Here is a 23,717-nt window from a genome sequence, read left to right as displayed (position 1 = left end):
ATGGCCAAGCGCGTTAAGGCGTGCGACTCGTAATCTGAGGGTCGCGGGTTCGCATCCCCGTCGCCCCAAACATGCTCGCCCTTTCAGCCGTGGGGGCGTTATAATGTGACGGTCAATCCCACTATTCGTTGGTAAAAGAGTAGTCCAAGAGTTGGCGGTGGGTGGTGATGACTAGCTGCCTTCCTTCTAGTCTTACACTGCTAAATTAGGAACGGCTGGGACAGATAGCCCTCGAGTAGCTTTGTGCGAAATTCAAAAACAAACACTCCTAAATTAGAGACAACTTACGCAGATAGCCCTCGTGTAGCTTTGCGCGAAATTCATAAATCCAAACCCACAGTGTGATTGCTATTAGCCCAGCGACCTAGTAGTTAGATAAGAAACAGATTTGTTATTATTATATTATTATTATTATATTATTACGTGGCGAAACAAATTAAATATTTCTCCAAGATTTAAAGATAAACCTTAATACATGTCAAGGATACACAAAATCGAATAAAGCATTTCCTCAAAGCTACTAGTAAACATTTAAACGTATTCCACTAATCCACCGAATCGAATGAAACATGTATTTAAGGTTACTCGTAAAAGATTAAAGACTTTGAATGTATTTCACTTATGAATTGAACGGATAATAAATGTTCCTTTGTTTAGAAATAGCGATTTTATTTCAATTATTTGTCTTATTTCTTCAAGGTTACTTATTAGTATAAAGTAAGATAATACACATAAAATATATTTTTCTTATTTATCGAATCAACTACAAACTTATTAATCATCCATTCTATTTGACAGTGCCCCAAAATCCCCAGTTGGCGCATTCAAAATTTACAATAGAACACGATCCATATAATACTGAAACGCCAAAATTTCCAGTGCCTATAGGCCCGAATCTTTTGAGTTCCTGGAACTTATTTTCAAGTTTACTGCAGTTTGGTGATTTAACGTATTTCCTGGAGTTACCGAACCTTGTAAAACATTTTCTTAGTACTAATACCTTTAGTTTTAGAGAACATAGAAACTAATCCCATTGAATGGAACGTTTTCTTAGTACTAATACCTTTAGTTTTAGAGAACATAGAAACTAATCCCATTGAATGGAACGTTTTCTTAGTACTAATACCTTTAGTTTTAGAGAACATAAAAACTAATCCCATTGAATGGAACGTTTTCTTAGTACTAATACCTTTAGTTTTAGAGAACATAGAAACTAATCCCATTGAATGGAACGTTTTCTTAGTACTAATACCTTTAGTTTTAGAGAACATAGAAACTAATCCCATTGAATGGAACGTTTTCTCGAGGCTAAAAAGTCGTTGAACTTACTTTCACTGATGTTTCCAATTACATGAAACATTTCCTCCAAATGAACGCATTTTACAGCTAATTATACTTGTTTTACTGCAAGATTTCTGAAGCCAATTGAGGCTTGGGTTCTTTTTCATCAGTGTTTATAAAGTTAAAATAACAATCAGCAACTGGAACATATTTACTCGTTTTGTTTCTTACTTTGTTGGAAATCTGACAATTATCGCAATGCTAGAATATTTGTAGAATTTTAAGTTATTTAAAGCAATTCAAGAATTATACCTCAAACCATAGAGATAGTCCGACAAATATAACAGACCACCCGAACTCTTTTACAGAAAAGACAATGACGGGCTACCTCGTGCACAAAATATTTAATGTGTTGAAAAATATCGAACAAGGGCAACATAATGTTAATGAATTATCTGTTAAGAAGAATTATGATCTGCCAACTAAGTTATATACATGTAGTAAGTTAAGATTGGGTTGTTACCAAGAGTTATAATTATAGGCTTAAGGCATTACACCAGTTTTCTATAAAAGAATCGCAGGAAGACAAGATCCACTTCTTGAGGAAAAAATTTTAAAACAAGCATTGTCTATATAAACATTTATTAAAAACTAACAAATATATGTGCATAAACATACAAATAAAAGCTGTGATCCTGAACCTCGCAAACTGACAGTCACTTAACTAGTGTTACCTCAATCACTCTACAATACTGGTATTCTACATTATGATCCAAGAAAGTAGCGCGTCAAATTGTACTTTTTACAACAGTTTAAAACGTTTGAGCATAAGTAATGTTTATTAACAGAATACTTCATACCAGAATAAAAAACCAACCAAGTTTCTACCAAAGTAGAGTTCCTGGGTGTCATTTTAAGTACAAATACGCCATTAAACATCCGGTCAGTCAGGGCATATTTAGACACACTAACTTCAATCGAAGGGTAGGCCTTAAACATGGAGGAACGAAAGTGTGGAATCTTTATTTCTCGAGTAATTTTCTAGATGTTGTTAACACTGACGATCTGATTAATCCACCCAATGAAGGATGAAACCTTTACGTAAACTCCTGGCACATCTTTGCGCCCGCATCCAAATCCCCACGAGACGAGTCCACTCAGCTCATAATAACCGTCCACTTCACACACCAATGGACCACCGCCATCACCCTGCACGAGGAGAAATCGTTGATTTTAAGAAAGATCGACATACAGTTTGTTTAACAACCACATTATTATTCTTTCAAACAAAAATGTTTCAGGTCAGCTAATTTCCCAACTTCGGATCTAGCACTCAAGTTACTCCATTTTGTGTCAAGAACTTTTAGTGTGAAACAAATTTTATACCAGTTACCACCAGAGAACAGGAGTTTCGAGTTACAGTAACCCTTCTCAATTAAACTATGTAGAAAATGTAAATGCTATCATGTAGTTGGACATGATAAGTCTTTAAGACAGTACAGATCAACGTACATTTGGAATCACAAATATTATGCCTTTTTTCATATAATTTCAGACTACATTAGTTAAAAATGTAAAAATAACGTATTACGGTTGCATGAATACAATAAAAGAATTGTGCAACTTCGTTTCACGCGTGTTGTCTAGTGTAGCTGCTCTTACATTATTTGAACTAATATATGTATAAAAACGATATTAACGTAAAGCCTTTAACTTACTTCTGGCCTGAAGGGTCACATGGAAACCGCAATTATTAAATAATTTATTTACTCAAATTTTTCATTAATAAAAAATATATAAACACGCTCAAACTACATTTTTACCAATTATCCTGGCGTGTAAACTGTAAAGAACCCATTTTAAGTTTTATTTTTAACTATTTTCTAAGCATATACAGGGTGTTCGGAAAGTCACTGTGCACTTATATATTTATTAACAGACATGTTTCAATATAGAATACAAGAGGTAAATATGAACAATATAAACAATGTTGAAAGTAACCCCCGTTGTCATCAATACAGATCTGGATCCTTCTTATTTTGTTTCTAAACATCGCTATCAGTTGCTGGCTCGAAATAGACTGAATAAAATATGATTACAAAACTGCACAGTGACTTTCGAACACCCTGTATTTATTTCTCTCAATGAAATTGCGTTATTTTCGTGTATTTTAAGATTTCTACATCTTTTTTGTTTGGTCGGGAAGAGATTTTAATATTCAGTGCTTTTTGGTCGAGAGTACAACAGTGTTGGGAAAAGATAAGTTGAACGTTTGTACGATCAACAGTGACCAAGAGTAGTAAAGAAATCTGAAGACAGTTCCTTACTATTTAGAAGGTAGGTTTTGTCCTGTGTATTCCGATAAAGAAAATAATTTCTTCTTCTAACGTAGTTCTTTCTTCGTAAACTCTTTTATAGTATCAGATAAACATTATTCAACGCGCAGTCCACTTGATACAAAATCAGTTTATTTCATTCTTTGATCGCACATACAAATTTAAACCAATTTAATTTCCATAGCTCGTTAAGCCTACCTCTACGTATTAAATATCCTACACTACTAGGACTAACGTACAAACAGTTCAGTGACTCGTGCAATAGCATAACTAAAGTGACGTTCACGTAACGTTGTTCGTATTATCTATCTACTCTTGTCACAGATATTTTCTAGGGTTAACGTAATATCAATTACATTATCAAAAATACACAGTTTACAAAGGTCATTTGTTACAGATAAATTTTGAAGCAGTATTGTTTCATCATAAATAATCAATGAAGAATTTATTCTGCTAAATGTAAGGTTAAACTTTTATATAGAAAGAAATCTCAAACTGTAATTAATTGTCCAATTCTTTGTGTAATGAATTAACATGTTTAGTCAATAGTATGTTGTCGGTCTTCAAAACAGAAATATAAAATTCAGTTAATCTTAAGCGTACTGTTAACACTAATTAAACTTACTACAATAATAGTATTAGCTAGTAAAGTGCATAACTTTCTGAATTAATTTTATCAGAAATATGAAGCTCATTCATGATGCTAAGAAAGATGTGTTAGTTCAAAACTATCAATGAACTCTTGGGCTACTCTTTTACCAACGAAAGTGGGATTGACAACATTATAACGCCCCCGGCTGGGAGGGCGAGCATGTTTATATGCGAAACTATTACGAGCGCATAACTGCGAAAGATGTGTTAGTTCAAAACTATCAATGAAAAGCAAACAGTAATGATAAAACTATATAACTCGAGCATTTTCCTTCATCTGGGGAGTCCTGAGAACTCCCAGTCCTATGCGGGGATTCGGTTCATAAATATTAAGAGTTCTGGGGACCTTAAAATACAGTGTTGGCATAGAACGATTGTTTTTGTTTGTTTGTGTGTGTGTGTGCGTGTGTTAACTCTCATCTTTAACGGTGAAAGTGTTTGACTTATCCAACGTTTTCGCTCGGTTTAACACAAGTTTCATATTTCATTATAAAGAAAATTAAATTAGATTGTAAGTTGATATAATGTCAGAAATATTTCCCCTACGAAATAGTGGATTAGTTTACATCAGATATCCTTTGAGCTGTTTCCATTAAAAAAAAAATACACGAGACTTGCTTCAGTAACATCCATCCATCTGACATACATCACTCAACTAGCTGGTGACTGTAATACGGTTCACAGATAACGTTTATTATTATTTGGTTTGGCTATAAGTGGCGTGTATGAAAACTGTTTTATTAGGTTCGAACCGATTTAAACACACAACTATAAAGTCAACTTTTCGCTGTTCTGTAGATTAAAAAATATTCAAGAAATTAAAATTACAAAAGAAAGTACCAGAAACACAATTGGAGGTTCGTCATAACCTCTTCACCCAGAGGTGAAGTTGGTTATGTTTTAACCTCACCCTGTATGTATGTGTGTGTGTGTGTGTGTGTGTGTGTGTGAGCACAATTACTCAAAAATGGCTGAGCAGATTTGGACGAAAGTTAATATATACATTTGGACCCACCTTAGAAGTGATTAGTTTTTGGAGGGTAAAGGCCACGAAAATCCCTATCTGTTAACATGGGCACATATTTTCACACTATCTTTGTCCTATAACTCAGTCAAAAGTAACCGAATTTTGATGGAACTTGGCGGACATATGTAGCACATAATTCCTCGCTGTTCTGCTCAAAATGGTCAGTGTCCATTGTTTTGTTGTTGTTTTTTTGAAAGCCAAAAATGAGCATCGCAACATGGCGGAGATATGCGCTTTACCGAGCGCCCCTGTTGTTTGATTACTGCATTGACAGCGAAACATAAGAAACTGATACATCAGTGTTGTTGTCTTAAAAATAAAAGAGTGGGCTGAAATCATATACAAAAAATAATTAGTTTCAATATTTTATGAAACTGAGGACACAGCAAAACCCAAAATGTGGTACTGAAGTTAAAACATGAAAGATACATTGCAGGATTACTTCTCTGGCGATTCTCATTAAACTACTATTTCCGAGAAAATAATACACAAAAAGGATGGTATAATGCCCAGTAGTGTATCACAAAAAGGATGGTATAATGCCCAGCGGTGTATCACAAAAAGAATGGTATAATGCCCAGCGGTGTATCACAAAAAGGATGGTATAATGCCCAGCGGTGTATCACAAAAAGGATGGTATAATGCCCAGCAGTGTATCACAAAAAGGATGGTATAATGCCCAGTGATGTATCACAAAAAGGATGGTATAATGCCCAGTGGTGTATAACAAAAAGGATGGTATAATGCCCAGCAGTGTATCACAAAAAGGATGGTATAATGCCCAGTGGTGTATATGGTATAATGCCCAGTATTACCACAGTAGGATGGTATAATGCCCAGTGGTGTGTAATGCCCAGTATCACCACAGTAGGATGGTATAATGCCCAGTATTACCACAGTAGGATGGTATAATGTGCAGTGGTGTGTAATGCCCAGTATCACCACAGTAGGATGGTATAATGCACAGTGGTGTGTAATGCCCAGTATCACCACAGTAGGATGGTATAATGCCCAGTATCACCACAGTAGGATGGTATAATGACCAGTATTACCACAGTAGGATGGTATAATGCGCAGTGGTGTGTAATGCCCAGTATCACCACAGTAAGATGGTATAATGCACAGTGGTGTGTAATGCCCAGTATCACCACAGTAGGATGGTATAATGACCAGTATTACCACAGTAGGATGGTATAATGCCCAGCATTACCACAGTAGGATGGTATAATGGCCAGTATTACCACAGTAGGATGGTATAATGCGCAGTGGTGTGTAATGCCCAGTATCACCACAGTAAGATGGTATAATGCACAGTGGTGTGTAATGCCCAGTATCACCACAGTAGGATGGTATAATGACCAGTATTACCACAGTAGGATGGTATAATGCCCAGCATTACCACAGTAGGATGGTATAATGCCCAGTATTACCACAGTAGGATGGTATAATGCGCAGTGGTGTGTAATGCCCAGTATCACCACAGTAGGATGGTATAATGCCCAGTGGTGTGTAATGCCCAATATCACCACAGTAGGATGGTATAATGCCCAGTATTACCACAGTAGGATGGTATAATGCGCAGTGGTGTGTAATGCCCAGTATCACCACAGTAGGATGGTATAATGCCCAGTATTACCACAGTAGGATGGTATAATGCGCAGTGGTGTGTAATGCCCAGTATCACCACAGTAGGATGGTATAATGCCCAGTGGTGTGTAATGCCCAGTATCACCACAGTAGGTTGGTATAATGACCAGTATTACCACAGTAGGATGGTATAATGCCCAGCATTACCACAGTAGGATGGTATAATGCCCAGTATTACCACAGTAGGATGGTATAATGCGCAGTGGTGTGTAATGCCCAGTATCACCACAGTAGGATGGTATAATGCCCAGTGGTGTGTAATGCCCAATATCACCACAGTAGGATGGTATAATGCGCAGTGGTGTGTAATGCCCAGTATCACCACAGTAGGATGGTATAATGCCCAGTATTACCACAGTAGGATGGTATAATGCCCAATATTACCACAGTAGGATGGTATAATGCGCAGTGGTGTGTAATGCCCAGTATCACCACAGTAGGATGGTATAATGCCCAGTGGTGTGTAATGCCCAATATCACCACAGTAGGATGGTATAATGCCCAGTATTACCACAGTAGGATGGTATAATGCGCAGTGGTGTGTAATGCCCAGTATCACCACAGTAGGATGGTATAATGCCCAGTATTACCACAGTAGGATGGTATAATGCGCAGTGGTGTATAATGCCCAGTATCACCACAGTAGGATGGTATAATGCCCAGTGGTGTGTAATGCCCAATATCACCACAGTAGGATGGTATAATGCCCAGTATTACCACAGTAGGATGGTACAATGCCCAGTGTTACCACAGAATAATCCACGTAGATTTCAGCATGTCATGTTTCTATTAATATTTATTTTATAAGTTGTACACTAATTAATTTGAGATTATCAAAATAACCATAAATCACCGGTTTCCAAAATGACCCCTCTGCTGACCATCCCAGGGTCAATACTAAAACATGCTAGGCTTGTTCGTGTAGTAACTGTTAAATATTAAATATTTTAATATGTTGCGTAATTTAATTTTTTTACAGCGTATCTGTGTAGTTTGAACTTCAAATAATTACTTATCTTCAGTTATCAATAAGTAATACAACCCTAAACGGAGAGCAAAGCTTTGATAAACGTGATAATCCCATTACATGTATTTTACCAGATGCGTTAAGTGAAGGTAGTAAATAATGTGGGTTGTCACACAAACAACCACCAACATACCCGGCATGCATCATTCCCTTCTTCTCCACCGGCGCAGAAGCTGCTAGCTGGTAATACGAAAAGCTTTTCGGTCACTGCATTAATCTTGTCGGTACATTCCTGGTCAGCCACGATTGGTATTTCGGACTCACGGACTTTGAGAGCGACAGGACCAGCTACAAAATTTCCAAAGGTTTATTAACATGTTTCATTCTTATAAGTCGTAATACGTGCAATGATAGTTGTAAACAAACACTCAAGAAAGTTTAGTGTGAACGTGTGTCATTATAATAAAAACAGATTTCGCGGTGTTATCCACCTATATACAACCTCAGTTCTTCTCAAGAAATATCGCTGGTTCTACGAGTTGTCCATCTAGGCAACATCCAATGAAGTCATTTCTTGTTGAAGTTCACATCACACAAGTGTATGATATACCTCAGATGTTCTCTCCATAAATACATACAGTCATTCGAAAATAATTCTACTTTTCAACTACTGCTAACCATTTAAATTTTTTTAAATTTATGACGAGAAACCCACTTCAAATAAGAAACGTATTCTCAAGACATCTGGTATGGGTATTGATGTTTTCATTAAAATAAAGTACAGAACAACGTTTCAACCTTCTTAGGTCATTTTCAGGTTAACAAAGAAGATGTTAACCTGAAGATGACCTAAGGTCGAAACGTTCTGTACTTTATTTTAATTAAAGTTTTAATACCCATACCAGATGTCTTGAGAATACTGTCTTATTACTGTAAAATTATCTTTTGAAGCTACATTGTTTCCATAAGCAAGGTCATTTTTGTGTAATACAAATAAACCAATCGAAACGCTCTTCTTTTCGTAGGTTATCCAATTACGTTGTTACACAAACGTTTGGCAAAAACGGTAAAAGGTTTTCCATGATTCACAATTTAAATATGGTATTCCTGGAATATAATTTCCCATTGCAGACAGATATTTGTAATACTTGTGCTTGCAAACCAAAACAATTAATCAATGACAGTACGTGATAATTGACTTCAAACCGCCACCTGTCAACGTTAACCATATCAATTAACCAATATAACTAACCTTCCCCTTGGTAACCGTATCCAGTTACAGTGCACCGTTTCCCAGGTTGTCTGATAACTCCCCTAGCCGGCAGACAAACAAAACAAACATCACTGTTCAATTCGATTTGTTCTTCCAACTTCAGAAGAGCAATATCGTTATCCAGTGTTTGACTGTTGTGATTGTGATGGATGTAAGTTGTGTAGACTCGGCGAGTCTGTGCTCCTGGACTTCCTAGAGGAGTGCTTAAGTCAAAGTCTCCTACCCGCACGTAAATATAGTCTCCATTCTTCACTAGGCTGTGGGAAAAGTAGAAACTTACTTAACAAATACAGTTAAACTGCTAAATCACGTTACAACATTCGTTCTTGAAGAAAAATTAATAATATACTTGACGCCCCAGTAGTTTGGACCTATAGCGAAAGATGGATATTATATTCTTAAAGTTAAACACGTTTCTAAACTTGTACACATTTCAGGAAAAAAAATTATACACTGATGGCACAGTACGTCAGTAACCGATATTTGAATGGCTATTAATGGCATGCAATTCCATTAATAATTAAATAAAGATTAATTGTGTATTCTCCCTAGGGGTCCACACTTCTGAGATACCTTGATGGAATTAGACCATTAACACGTTCTGTAACCCAACAGACAAGATGATCCACCATATTATGTATGAAAGTAAATTGACTGATATAATAACTAAATAACACCATGTAGCACAAATTTTGTTCATGTAATAGTTTGTGTTATTTCTTAATTACTACCTTCATTTTACGAATCTAGCACCCTAACTACCTGGACGGGCACACTTTTCATTCTTCGTATATCAAAAGAAACAAAGACTTGAATGATATTACGTTAGCAACTAATGGAATGGATTTGACCTTTACCATTAGACCAGGTCACCCGAAATTGTTCACGATGTAACAAGACTACAACAAACTTAAATTCTAATTTCTCACAAAGTTGTATTAAAAACTACTAATCTTAATTATTAACAAATATTAATAAACCCTTCACTACACAAGTATACAACTTGCTTTGAATGTTTATGTCCGAACATTTTGATTGAGAAATATGTAATGTTTTGTTTGTTAAGCGCAAAGTCACACAATGGGCTATCAATGTTGTGCCTACAGCGAGTATCGAAACCCAGTTATTAACGTTATAACTCCCCTGACTTATCTGTTGGTCACTGGGAAGCCTTTGATGATTTGAGATTTTATTTTCTAAAGTATACTATTATTTCTTTCATCGAAAGTTTAACTAGGCCTAAAGTAACCAATATAATACATTAGAGAAATTTAACGGTATATATTAAAATATCTATTACTATTTTAACCTCACCTGTTCTAGTGCTGTTCTCAGGCATTGCAACAACATAAGAAACAAGGTATAATATTGTCCAGACAAAACTTACTTGCTAATACAATGAGCTGCTGTTAGAACCCACTGTGTACCAATCAAAGCTCCGCCGCATAAGTACTGATTTTGGGAATTAATCAGCGCCACCTGTAGGAAATAAAACGTTATGATAATCACACCAACTGAAGGTATCGAAAGGAAGAATAATTAACAAAAATCTGAATAAACTTTGAGAGGTCACAGTCTTACCTGCCAGCACCATTCACCTGGTGACGAGTCAAAACCGCCAACTACACGTGCTCCTGCTCTTCGTTTGGTACCTTTGATGCCACACACGTATGGATTAGGTCTCCTTGTTGTTGCTGCAAAAATAAACAATACTTCAATATCTGACAATCCAAGTCTCCTGACATATCTTTAAAACCAAGATTACTAAAGACGTTATCAACATTGGGCCCGGCAATGGTCAGGTGGTTAAGGCGTTCGACTCGTAATCCGAGGGTCGCGGATTTGAATCCCAATCACACCAAATATGGTCGCCCTTTCAGCCGTGGGGGCGTTAACGGTCAGTCCCACTATTCGTTGGTAAAAAATTAGCCCAAGAGTTGGGGGTGGGTGGTGATGACTAGCTGCCTTCCCTCTAGTCTTACACTGCTAAATTATGGACGGTCAGCGCAGATAGCCCTCGAGTAGCTTTGCGCGAAATTCAAACCAAACTGTAGATATTTTCGTTTTTTTTTTGTTTTTTACAAGAGCTACGATTAATCAGAATTATTAATTAAACAGTTAAATCATCATTGATTAATGCTAACCAATGGAAGGATACACTGATACAAGATATCCTTGTTCATAAAACTGGACTATTAACTTGTTAAATCCTTTAATAAACTGTTATTTTGTCCACAATGTTTCACCTTTCTTCCCTAACGAACTCGGTGAACTCAGCAAATAGCCCGATGTGACTTTGCTATAAGGAAAACACGCAGACACACACACTCTTCCTTAACGGACCTTCAAATATGATGTCATTAAACGAAAAAATAACATCTCAAACCCCTTTGTTTGTTGTACAAATACTTTCACAGAACTACAAAGCTTTCTATCAAAAGACCTAAAATGTTGTTTAAAATAACCACTCTTTTCAATAAAAATATGACACCGTAATATAGAAAAACAATGTACTTACATTTCTTCGGTGGACTTGTTGAAGGAGTCGGCGTTGTGGTGTCTAATACTGGAGCTCCATTAAACTGTAAACTTTGTTCGTAACGTTTGATATCTATAACAGGTGCGCAGCAGACGTGATCCTTCTCGGAGCAGCCAAATCCTGGATAGATGACATTGTTTCCAAAACACGTAAACCGCAGAAATGTAGCAACACAGGGGCCCGGACATACAGGTCTCCCAGCAGATACTGGATTATGTAAATGACCACTTGGTTGACCAGAGTTTCCTTGGGAAATGTAAGGCTGGTAGTCAAACTGCTGGCCTGAAGGTGGTCTTGAAAGTGGTGGTCTGTTAAAGTTTGGTATGGTTGGACGAGATTGTTGTGGCGGAAGAAACTGAGAATGATTAGGGCCTTGAACAACTGGTCGAGAAGAAAACAACGGCTGTTGAGAACTTTGATCATCCGAGGTGGAAGGACGGGTTGGGCGCTGATGTTGATTCTGGATCACTGGAGGTGGTCGTTGGAGCAGTGGTAGGTTGAACAAGGAAGGTAAAACCTGGTCCAGACTCGGTCCATCCTCGTCTTTACGAACTATGAAACAGCAAATCGTGCCACTTGCACAGTCTGTTGTCTCGAGCAAAAGTTCCGCTGGCTTGTTACAGACTCCACTGAGGAAAGTAGGAATACAGGTTCCTGGACATGGACCGATAGGGGGCGGGGTAGTAGTTGTGGTGAAGTGTGATGCAGAGATGCAACACTGACCACTGTTATGACAGAAATATCCGGATACCACTTGGTCACATAAGAGACTAAATAGCGGTGCTACACACGTACCTGGACATTGTGGTTGAGATGGGGTGGTGGTCTGTGGTCTGGTAATGACGGGAGATGAAGTAAGTGTAGTTGTTAAGACGTCAGGAGCAGTATTACGTTCATCGGAAGCACAGCAAGTTTTGTCTTCTGCACAAAAAACATCTTCAATAATGTTTCCACAATAACGAATGAAGGTGCGATCTATGCACAATCCTGGACAAGATATGTTTGGTTTTATCATTGTTTTGAGTGGTGTAGCTGTTGGCGTGTGAAAGGTCACTTCTGTTGGCTTTCTCGTGCTTGCGATACTTGTTGTTAAAGTACTATAGGCTGTTGACGATATTTTTGAAGATGCGGGCGATTGCTTAGTGACCTTTTCAAGCAAGTACTCCGGAGGGGGCGTTATTGTAGTTAGCGGCAAACGTGAAACATTGGATTCAACTATGGCAATTTCAGATTCAACCTCAAAAGGGGGCGATATTTCCACTGGAGTGCCCAGATTAAAGTTTTTAGGGACACAGCACCGAAGATATGGTGCGCCACAATCGCTTTTCTCTAGAACACGGTCGCAGAAAAATGACGTCAGAGCGTGTATACATTCCCCTGGACAGCCAATAGAGTTAGAGGAGCTAGTCAAAGTGTTGATGATACCTTTTGAGAAAATAAGACCAGAATATTATAATAGATTAACAAGCACAAAATATTTATTTACTTTAAAATAATGAAATCAAACAAAAAGCCGTTTTCTGTTATTCAAGATTGGCCCAGGCCTAATATTTATTTATTTTTTTATTTGTTAAGGTTCACGACTTGTTTTTATGTACCTCCCAACCAGACCAAAATGTGATGCACATTCTCAGCTCACATACACAAATTAAATAGTCATATTACATTCACCTTTCTTTTTAGTCCAACGATTGTTTTATTTTGTTTTCATGTGCTATCGTTTGTTTTTATTATAGCCAATGGTCTCAAAAGACACAAACAGTAGCCTAGACCTCTCTGCAACGACTTTAAATCTGTGTTAAGAACCGATTAAATGATGAAGCCATTGTAATAGTAGTAAATGAATGTATTTTTTAAAAGCGGTTGGACTATCAGATGTTAATTATAATATTTGTGTATACTTGAGCACAAAGCCACACAGTAGGTTATGTGTGCTCTGCCCACCACGGGTATCAAAACCCGGTTTTTAGCGTTGCAAGTCCTCATACATACTGCTCTACCACTATGGGGCAACCACACGTGAAATGTTCTCAAACACCTGAATATTGTATTCGTCTATTGTGCTTCCTTAAGTATCTTCAGATAATTGAAATCTGGAATCACAAAGAACATTGGATAAACGTCGTTTCGTCCGAACAAGCCTATGAATGCTGATGAAGGCGAGATGTCCCATGATATAATTCTAACCCTAAAGTAAGTTAAATCATAAGCGCCTCAAAATTTCCTTTAACGCTCCCCGATTGCTAAGCGACAAGTCAAAGTTTTATAAGGCTGAAAATTGGTTTTCGATACCCGAGATACGCAGAGAAAAGATAGTCCATTATGCAGCTTTGCGCTTAACAAAATAAACAATTTCTTCTACAAAGAAACTGAATAAAATACCAGCAAACAGAAGTTTGTTTGTTGTTGAATTTCGCGCACAGCTTCACGAAGGCTATTTCCCCTAGCCATCTCTAATTTAGTAGTGTAAGACTAGAAGGCAAGACGTACTCTTCAAAATCGCGTTTTTATTCATCATTTCAGATAGATATTTATGACACAATACACTGTAAGTATTTATTTACTTTTGTTTGGGCTCGGCATGGCCAGGTGGGTTAAGGCGTTTGACTTGTAATCCGAGGGTCGCGGATTCGAATCCCTCTCACACCAAACATGCTCGCCTATTCAGCCGTGGGGGCGTTTTAATGTCATGGTCAATCCCATTATTCTTTGGTAAAAGAGTAGCCCAAGAATTGGTGGTGGGTGGTGATGACTAGCTGCCTTCCCTCTAGTCTTACACTGCTAAATTAGGAACGACTAGCGCAGATAGCCCTCGAGCAGCCTTGCGTGAAATTCAAAACAACAAAAAGAAAGAGACAGTCCACTCTTGCTTTCTTTATTGAATATACGTTTACAGAGTTATAGCTTTATTTTCTGTTTGTTTTTAATTGGTTTACCACACTTTGTTTTATGATAGTTGAGAAAGCGAACAGTCCACCAATTGGCAATTCTAGATAATCTCTTAGCGACACAGATATGAGACACCTTGCGAATATCTGCCTCCTCCTGGAAGTTGCATTATTCTGTTGTCTTGGCGAATTTTGTAGAACAGTTCCTGTCAGAAAATACCAAATCTTTCTTTCTTAATAAATCTACAATCCACGTGTCAATCCCAAAAGATCCCAACAGATGAAGGCCGTCACGAATAACGCAAAAGTATTTCTAATAACTTGAGTTTTGCTGCAAAGCTTAGTCAAAACACGTATGCACATGTAACCCGACTTTCCCAATTTGTGTATAAACTTATTTATGACCGGATATATCGGTTCGTTCTTATAGGCTTTAAAGTCTATTTTCATACGACTGAGATAAAAACTTCCTTTTTATCTAAATATTTTCTTCTCCACTACTATTCCACGTCAACTAAAAATAGTTCTTTATTGGAAATAATTAAATGGGAAACTGACCCACACAAGAATAGGAAATAATAGAGCGTTTCTCACATACGTAAAACTGACTTTTTAATATTATCTATTTGATATTGCATATTAACATAAGTTTGAGATACCACGTCTCGCTCGAACGTTTCTACGTAAGTTTCAAGGCCGTGGTGAAGGCTAAATAAAGCCAGTTACAGAGTGTATTGACTTGTTGTAAACAAACTGCTCTGGCCGAGCAAGGTGTTGGGTGGGGTGCGTATACGCAGGTGCGGTGACTCCAGCTAGGTGGCGTATACATTTTCCGTTGCAAATGAACATACACGACCAGTATTTAATTAAAACTGGTAGGCGATTGTGAAGCTGTAACTTTATAACCAGAGAAACGTGGAATTACTCGTACAACAAATTTTAAATTCATGTCAAGTTCCAGCATGTTAATGAAACAGAAAACACTTAAATCTTTCTAACCGTCTCGTTTCTAAGTTTTGTTTGAATAAACCTTAACGAATCACTGATTAGTTTAATATGATACTATATTACTTAGACAGTAATATAAGTACACTGTAAAACCTCAACTAAAATACAGGTAGAGTTTTAAAATATTGTTCCCATTACAAAGAAATTTGTAATATACAAACATTCAGAGACTGTTCACTATTTTACTTATGTACCTTGTACCTATCCCTTTTTAAAAACAGTTCCTATTTCAACAGCTTTCTCTCTTTCTCTGCTACGTATTTATAAAAAACTGTTTACGAAACAAGATAAGTTTAGAGATTGAAGCCACAAGAGACAAGTTATGTTCCTTCGTTGTCTGTGAATGAATGTGCTTATACCGGCTTTTTTTAAACTAGAAATAGATCACATGCTTCCTGAATAGTGTAAAAAAATAAAACGTTACATCTTTGGATTTTATACAAGAGGAGAAAAATATATGTATTAACATTTATACATCAAAAGGTCTACAAGAGACCGAAAAAACGTTTGTAGAAATCTCGCTGAAGGGTTGGATACAACTTGTCTGGGAGCTACCAGATGCCCTCTCGTGGCCAGAGCAGGGTCCTGGTTTGGGTATGTTAGGACAAAACATTCCTACAATTGTGATATTATTTACATACTAAAGAGGTGATTACTCTGACAAAATAGAATAAATTCAGGCACAGGAGTCTAAAAGAGTTACATTTTTCATAGAAACTAACCCTCCATGTCGAAATTATACTAGAAACGAACTCTTTCTAACATATCTAAATTCTTCTGTTATTAATTTCAATGGTTGATAAATTTACAACTTTTATCGGATCAGAAAAAAGCTGTCTACAAATAATATTCGCCAGTTACTGGAAAAGCTATAGTCAAGCAAGCTGCATTCGGAACACGTATGCAAATATTTATCACTTCTAGTTTGAAATTTTGTATCGACAGTTCTGTTAACATTATTTCAAAAAATGGGTTATGCAATTCCCATTAATAAATAAAAGTGCAAAACACTAATATCAGAGGCAAATTTTCAGCAATTGTCTGTTACGTGGTTGTTATAGCTCTGAAAGTTCTACGAATTGTGAAGGTAAGCGCAACTTAAATGTTACTAAAAAAACACAACAAAAACTATTTTTATTTTAAAACTTACCTGCAAGAATATTCGTTTCTGTAGTAGTTACGTTGTCAAAATCTTGTCCATGTGAGGGACAGCTCACCAAATAAAACACCACTGCTAAAAGTTTATAGACCATTATGATGTGAAATTCTCTACAGAATGCGGATGTATAACCAAATGACCAGCGATAATTGTGTTGTGCAACAGGTGTATCCTAGAAATAAGACACGTCACTCTAATCCTAAACGCAACAGAGCAATGCCACATTAACCTCCGGCATCGTTCTGACACCTTTTATTTATCCAAGAATTGGGCAAGTCAAGGTCACGTGACATACGTAGCAAACCTTCCAAAATTATCCAACGGCCAGTCAGAGAAAGTATAAAATTAAAAAGAATTAGCAGTTAAGTTACTTTTTTGTCTCTAGATTACGTTTCTTCAATATTGGACATTGTCCAGCTGCCTAACCACAAGAAAAGAAACAGCTAAATGTTGAAAGACAACGAAAGTTTCTGAACATGGATCCAACTTTCTCTAAGCGACGAACCGCCCGTCTAGGTAGGAACTTCCTCGGTCAACGACTTTCAGATTGCTCGGGGCCAAATTACCTTTAGTAGGTTCGGAGAGTTTGTTTTAAGGGATTGTCAAAAGTTTGTGTCAGCAGTATACCACATGAACCCGGCAGCTCCGCCATTACTAACAAACCGTTACAACACAGGCACGTTACGCACAACTATAATATTTTTCATAAACAAATTTTTCGTGCTGAAAATCAGAACATTTGTTTTACTGTAAACTTCACTTCAAAAGAGAGATTAGATCAAACGTAATTTACTGCTCATCTGGGAGTTAAAATTAAAGTATAATAATCCTATGTCAAGTAGAACAGTTCTTCTAGGTAAACAAGTGTGTATTCTTCTAGGACTAACAAGTGTGTATATTATTGCGCAAAAACACACGACATCCTGTCCCCCTACCTTGCCTGAAGAAATTCGTAAAAGCGGGAAATAGAGGGAGGTGGGACTTTTTTAGGAATAATATCGCAATATTTATGAGAAAATCTGCTTTACTAAGCAGTAACTAAAAATGTATTTACATATCGGTATGATTCGCATTTTAAAAATGAACCCAAACGCCTAAATGTTGATTATGAGTTAATCAAGGGCTAGAATTATAATCAGTAAATAACGTAGTTTATGCAGAAACAAACCAATAGATTGGATAGCTTAATAACTGGTTTTTGTGGGTGAAATTTGTGGTGTTTTTACCTGTTGACTGACAATAAGTGTATACAGCTAATTTATATGATATTTCAGCAAGTAGTGGAGTTAATTATATATATTTCTTATTGTAAAGTGTTTTCATTCTATATTTAACACTAAGTCCGTATATTGTTTCCGTACTTTGTCTTCACATTTTAGTTTTAAATATTATAAAGCTTTCATACTATCGGGCTATCTGCTCTGTCCAGTGCAGGGAATCAAACCGTTTGAGTTTTGCGTTGTAACTCCGTAGACTCACCGCTTATAGCGGGGAACAGTTCTGTGAAAGTAAGTTGTTTTATTTCGTTAGTATGTAGCTGCGTAGCTTTATTATTGATTTACATATCAATAGCCAAGCCCCCCGCTAGCGCAAGGGTAAGTCTACGGATTTACAATTATAAAATCAGGGGTTCGATTCCTTCGGTGGGCTCAGCAGATAGCCCACTGTGGCTTTTCTATAAGAAAGCACATATCAACAGCCAAGCGTGGAAAGTTTTTTTACTTTTTGTATACGAAAAACAATATTCTTCCTGTATTTTAGAGTCAGCACCTGTTATTCGCTTTTGTTTTGTATTATTTCGTTAAACGTGTAATTGACATTACAAATACCTTTCGAACATTTTTTTTCAAATAAATGAACACGATCTATGAATTAACTAAGGCTTGTTTCAGTAGTAAAAAATAGTTTTAAAATTGTTTGAAATATCGTACTCTTGATAATGGCAGGAACGTGCTGAATATTATAGATTACTTGAGTATTATAGATTACTTGAGTATTATAGATCAATTGAATATTATAGATCAATTGAATATTATAGATCACTTGAGTATTATAGATCAATTGAATATTATAGATTACTTAAATATTATAGATTACTTCAATATTATAGATCACTTGAGTATTATAGATTATTTGAACTTTGACATCTTAGCAGAATTCGACCTCTCCCCTTTTTTCTTTTGCTTAAATGAACTGTTTAGCATATTAATTAATTAATTATTGTAACTTTCATTGTTTGTTTATTTGCTTGTTTTTAGTAGTGTAAGACTAGAGAGAAGACAGCTAGTCATCACCACCCACCGCTAAATCTTGGGCTACTCTTTTACCAACGAATAGTAGGATTGACCGTCACTTTATAACGACCCACGGCTGAAAGGGCGAGCATGTTTGGTGCGACAGGGATTCGAACCCGTGACCCTCAGATTATAAGTCGAACGCCTTAACCCACCTGGCCATGCCGGGCCTCGTAACTTTCTTTTAGTTTATTTTTTTCTTTTTACGACAAACAAGCACATCCGAGTGATGGATGTATATTGAATATTGTGAAAGCCAGTGTACATAATTTAAATTGCTGTTGTCAAATCACTACTTTGATGAACTGATGTACTTTGGCTTTCATAATATTCAATATACATCCATCATTTAGATGTGCTTGTTTGTCACGTAGGTTGAACTTTGAAGAGAAAATAACATCTATGGACTGTGTTATTAGGGGTTTCTCCTGCACTTTTGTTTGGTTTTAAAATGACCGAAAGTGAATCTTGAGACAACGTTTTAAAACCTTACCAAAAGACCGTCCACATGTCGAGCACCTAAAGAAATTTTCAAAAAAGAATTCAGAATTTCCCAAAATCAAGTGTAAAACACAAACGAATTTTATCGAAGATGCTGTAAAGTATTTTGGTGAGGATAAGCAAAATCAGCCAAACAATAAACATATAATACTAAAGACGGAATATACTGTCATGGCATGGGCTGGTGGTTAATGTACAAGTAATTCTTTGTAAAGATAATTCATATGGATGTAGAATCCATTGGATATGTATGATAAGTAATAGTGAATGGGGCCCGGCATGGCCAGGTGGGTTAAGGCGTTCGACTCGTAATCTGAGGGTCTTGAGTTCGAATTCCAGTCACATCAAACATGCCGTGGGGGCGTTGTAATGTTACCGTCAATCCCACTATTCGTTAGTAAAAGAGTAGCCCAAGAGTTGGCGGTGGGTGGTGATGATTAGCTACCTTCCCTCTAGTCTTAGACTGCTATTAGGGACGGCTGGAGCAGATAGTCCTCGTGTAGCTTTGCGCGAAATTTAAAGAGAAACGAAATATACTGTCAGTGGATCTGCTACAATTAAAAATGGTTAGCTCCTATGTGGTTACAGTAAAAAAATACAGAGAGTGAGAGACTTAGAAAACATGAACTTTTTGTAGTAAAAACATGCAGGTTTACAAACAAAACAAGTTGATCCACAGACGACTTCATGTTACTAACCAAGAAACATTCTCTGTGATAAAAATATACACATCAATCCCTGTTTCAGTTCCTTCTTTAATAATATGATAGGATAATATGTAGTAAAATATAAACCAAATTATTCTCACGTTTCCAGTTTGTTTTATATGTATGTATATACGTCTCGTAGGTAGAATGTTAAAGTAATATAGAGTTAAATAACTAAGAATAAAATAGGTTAATCACTTCGTGTTCCTTGTCAATAAAATATTTGGAAGATATTGTCTGGTTTATGACAAGTGTAAATAACACAAACAACGGTTAAGGTAGTTTTATTTGGGTAATTGTTTCAAGGTATTGTATAAAAAGCCTTTGACTTATCGAAGTGTGCCAACCACTTACAACGCTAAAAACCGGGTTTCGATATCCGTGGGAGACAGAGCACAGATAGCCCATTGTGTTGCTTTGTGCTTAATTCAAAACAACTTATCAAAGTGATAAGGTGTGCTATTTTGACAGAATATTACTTGGAAATACTCAAAATTCATATAACTCAGAATATAATAAAATCTATTTAAAGTACTTTACCTACTCGGTTATGCCATAGTAATCTTGTTAAGTGACAGTTAAGTTTATACAGCATGTTTTTGTGGTTTATAACAACGAACAGATTTAATTATACATCTATATTTTTTATTTTAAAGTTTTTCATACCCGTGACTACTCCGTTTTGTTTCCATACTAAACACTAAGTCTGTTTATTATTTCGTTTCCATATCACACGTCTTCAAAACGCGGTATTAAACGTTACAAAGTTTTTTCACACTTACCGCTGAACCACAGAGAAGCAGTAAGTTCTGTGAATAAGTTGTTTTGTTTCTTTATTACGCAGCTGCGTAGCTTTTACTGTCAGTTTATATCTCAATAGCCAAGCGTGGAAATTGTTTTAGTTCCAATGAACACCCGTAGCTAACGTCTTCAATCTGCTGACTAATGCAAGTTAGATCTGACGGAAGCACTTTTTGAACTCTTACCTTGTACATTGACACGAGGTTAGTCACCTGTAAAACAAATCCTAGCAACACCTGGGGCATTATTTTCCATTCATAACATTTTTCACGGCTAAAAGAAAAAGTCTACAACACATTTTTTAATTTTTATTATTATTTAGAAGTATTAACACACACCACTACTTATTATAGGGGTAGGAATGAATAGTGACACTAATTCTAAGTTTGTTAGTTGGTTAGAAGAACCGAGGTATAATTTGTTTGTTTAGAATTTCGCGCAAAGCTACACGAAGGCTATCTACGCTAGTCGTTATTAATTTAACAGTGTAAGACTAGAGGGAAGGCAGCTAGTCATTACCACCCACCGCCAACTCTTGGATTTTTCTTTTACCAGCGATTAGTGGAATTGACCCTCACTTCTAACGCCCCACGGTTGAAAGGGCGAGCATGTTGGGTGTGACGGGGATTCAAACCCGCAACCCTCAGATTACAAGTTGAGCGCCCTAACCACCTGGCCATGCCGGTCTCTACGAATTAGTACCAGAGGCTTATTCCCAAATGTTCACAGGTTATCACATGCAAGATAACCAAAAATATACGTGGAATTTGCCCACGAAAGAAGTTTATTTGATCGATGGTGCAATTATATGCATATTGACAAAACTTTCGACAAACTAAGACATTTATGTCTAATTAAGGAATTTAAACGCTGTACAAGTGACGACCTAAACACTAAATTAGATGAAAAGTTGAAGCACTACAGGAAGCAGCCACTCTTTCTAATTACACTTTAACACATAAAATCACTTTTCATACAAAGAACTTCCTGCCAACTCAGCAAGGACCTGCATCTGTCCAGTCCACTAAAGTCGAGGATTCTTCTAAAAAAAATCCAGTTCTTCTCGTTCGAAATCTTGAGACAGTCAGGATAAAACACCTTCAAAGTCATTAAGGCCTATCTGCCATTTTTGTAAAAAAAACTTGTTCATGTTATGTTCGTTTGTTGGTGTTTGAAAAAGAAAACGCGGCATCAAACAATGCTTTTGTGTCGACATAAGAACATAGTTTTACCAGATCACTTTATATTGTTGATTTGGTCACTGATGAAAATGATGATGTAGTTAGGGTGGAATTTAGATCTTTTGTGTCTGTTGGTGCTGTGTCTTTGACAAACAACACGGTTAATACAATACTAATACGTATTTTATGTGATACTGGGGTAACTCAGTCATTGTTGTTAGAGGGTATATTGTCCCTAGACTCGAGTTCTGCCACTGGCGAGTCTGTTATTTTTATTACTCAGGGTAGTGAAGGTGGCTTTGTTAATGTTCCTCTTCCTAACATTTATTTGTGATTAGACTTAGTTTCGAGACCAGTTGTGGTTGGAGTAAGACCTATTCTGCCAAGTAAGGGTGTGTCATTATTGTTGGGAAACAATTTGAGTGGGGGAAAAGTTGTTGTCAAATCCAAGGTGGTTAACAAGCCGATCACTGTTTTATCTAAAGACGATATTGTTGCTGAGGGGAATCCAAAATTGTTTCCCTCGTGTGCTGCGACTCGAGCTCAGGCTGAAAAATTAAGCCAAGAACAAATGAGAAACATGTGTTCAGGGTTAGTGGACGTGATGAATCTGGTGCAACTAGTGAAGTTAAAAGCAAACTGATCGACTAGTAAGAAAAAGATCCGCAGATCTCCTCACTACTACTTATTATAGGGGGTTGGGATGGATGATGACATAAATTCTAAGTTTGAACACTGCAGATCAAATAAGCACAATATAACCATAGAAAACACCAACATACTAAGTAAGGAAACAAAAACAAACAAATGCAGAACAAAAAACCCTACTTACACAATAACTAAAACCAAAGTTGAACCAGTACAAAAAAGCACCTTTATACCTATATTAATTACTAACCTATTATCTGACTGCATCGCCCCCTACAATTTTGTACCCGTTTACACACTCGTCCTTGAAACGTGCCCATCAACGGTCAGTTGTAAACTGTCTGATTTTTTTTTAATTTCGCGCAAAGCTACACGAGGGCTATCTGCGCTAGCCGTCCCTAATTTAGCAGTATAAAACTAGAGGGAAGGCAGCTAGTCATCAACACCCACCGCCAACTCTTGGGCTAGTCTTTTACCAACGAAAAGTGGGATTGACCCCACGGCTGAAAAGGCGAGCATGTTTGGTGCGACGGGGATTACGAGTCGAACGCCTTAACTCACCTGGCCATGCCAGGCCCTGTCTTTGATAACTTGAAGATGACCCAAGAATATCTAAACATTATTCTGTACTCTATTTTAATTAAAGTTTTTATACCCATACCAGCTGTCTTTTAAATTTATTAGTTGGTTAGAAGCAACAAGATATAAATGGGGAACATTTAATGGATTAAATCTAGATCCAACTAGTTAATTAGTTGAAGCAACATATAAATAACAAGCATTTGAATAGATTAAGTCCATATCCAATT

At 36.8% G+C, this 23,717-nt stretch overlaps 1 protein-coding gene and 1 long non-coding RNA gene across 3 annotated transcripts in view; one reads left to right on the top strand and one right to left on the bottom strand.

Moving 5' to 3' along the window:
* Nucleotides 1-744: 744 nt before the first annotated feature.
* LOC143249901 (uncharacterized) lies at nucleotides 745-17,967 on the bottom strand. Its single transcript, XM_076500495.1, has 7 exons — nucleotides 16,768-17,967; nucleotides 11,701-13,146; nucleotides 10,764-10,876; nucleotides 10,570-10,661; nucleotides 9,162-9,439; nucleotides 8,103-8,257; nucleotides 745-2,490 (listed from the first exon to the last, which is right to left on the bottom strand). Exons 1-7 carry the CDS (start codon nucleotides 16,868-16,870, stop codon nucleotides 2,323-2,325), a joined length of 2,355 nt encoding a protein of 784 aa, XP_076356610.1. The 5' UTR covers nucleotides 16,871-17,967; the 3' UTR covers nucleotides 745-2,322.
* The window catches only part of LOC143249903 (uncharacterized), a 68,169-nt gene continuing 47,637 nt past the window's right edge, over nucleotides 3,186-23,717 (top strand). The window contains exons 1-2 of one of the 2 annotated variants that reach the window (XR_013028028.1): nucleotides 3,186-3,618; nucleotides 17,162-17,292. This is a non-coding gene — a long non-coding RNA (uncharacterized LOC143249903). The remainder of the gene's footprint in view (nucleotides 3,619-17,161; nucleotides 17,293-23,717) is intronic. The other variant, XR_013028027.1, reaches the window with a different exon arrangement.

The sequence above is a fragment of the Tachypleus tridentatus genome, chromosome 4 (assembly GCF_004210375.1).
Source record: "Tachypleus tridentatus isolate NWPU-2018 chromosome 4, ASM421037v1, whole genome shotgun sequence".
Lineage (NCBI taxonomy): Eukaryota > Metazoa > Arthropoda > Merostomata > Xiphosura > Limulidae > Tachypleus > Tachypleus tridentatus.
This window is presented reverse-complemented; position numbering and strand designations above follow the sequence as displayed.

Bases quoted from the DNA above. Each gene is read 5' to 3' on its own strand.
- LOC143249901 (XM_076500495.1), bottom strand. From the start codon at position 16,870: ATGGTCTATAAACTTTTAGCAGTGGTGTTTTATTTGGTGAGCTGTCCC. The intron at 13,147-16,767 runs GTAAGTTTTAAA...TTTTCTCAAAAG, and splicing joins AGAAACGAATATTCTTGCAG to GTATCATCAACACTTTGACT. The intron at 2,491-8,102 runs GTATGTTGGTGG...CTCCTCGTGCAG, and splicing joins AAGGGAATGATGCATGCCGG to GGTGATGGCGGTGGTCCATT.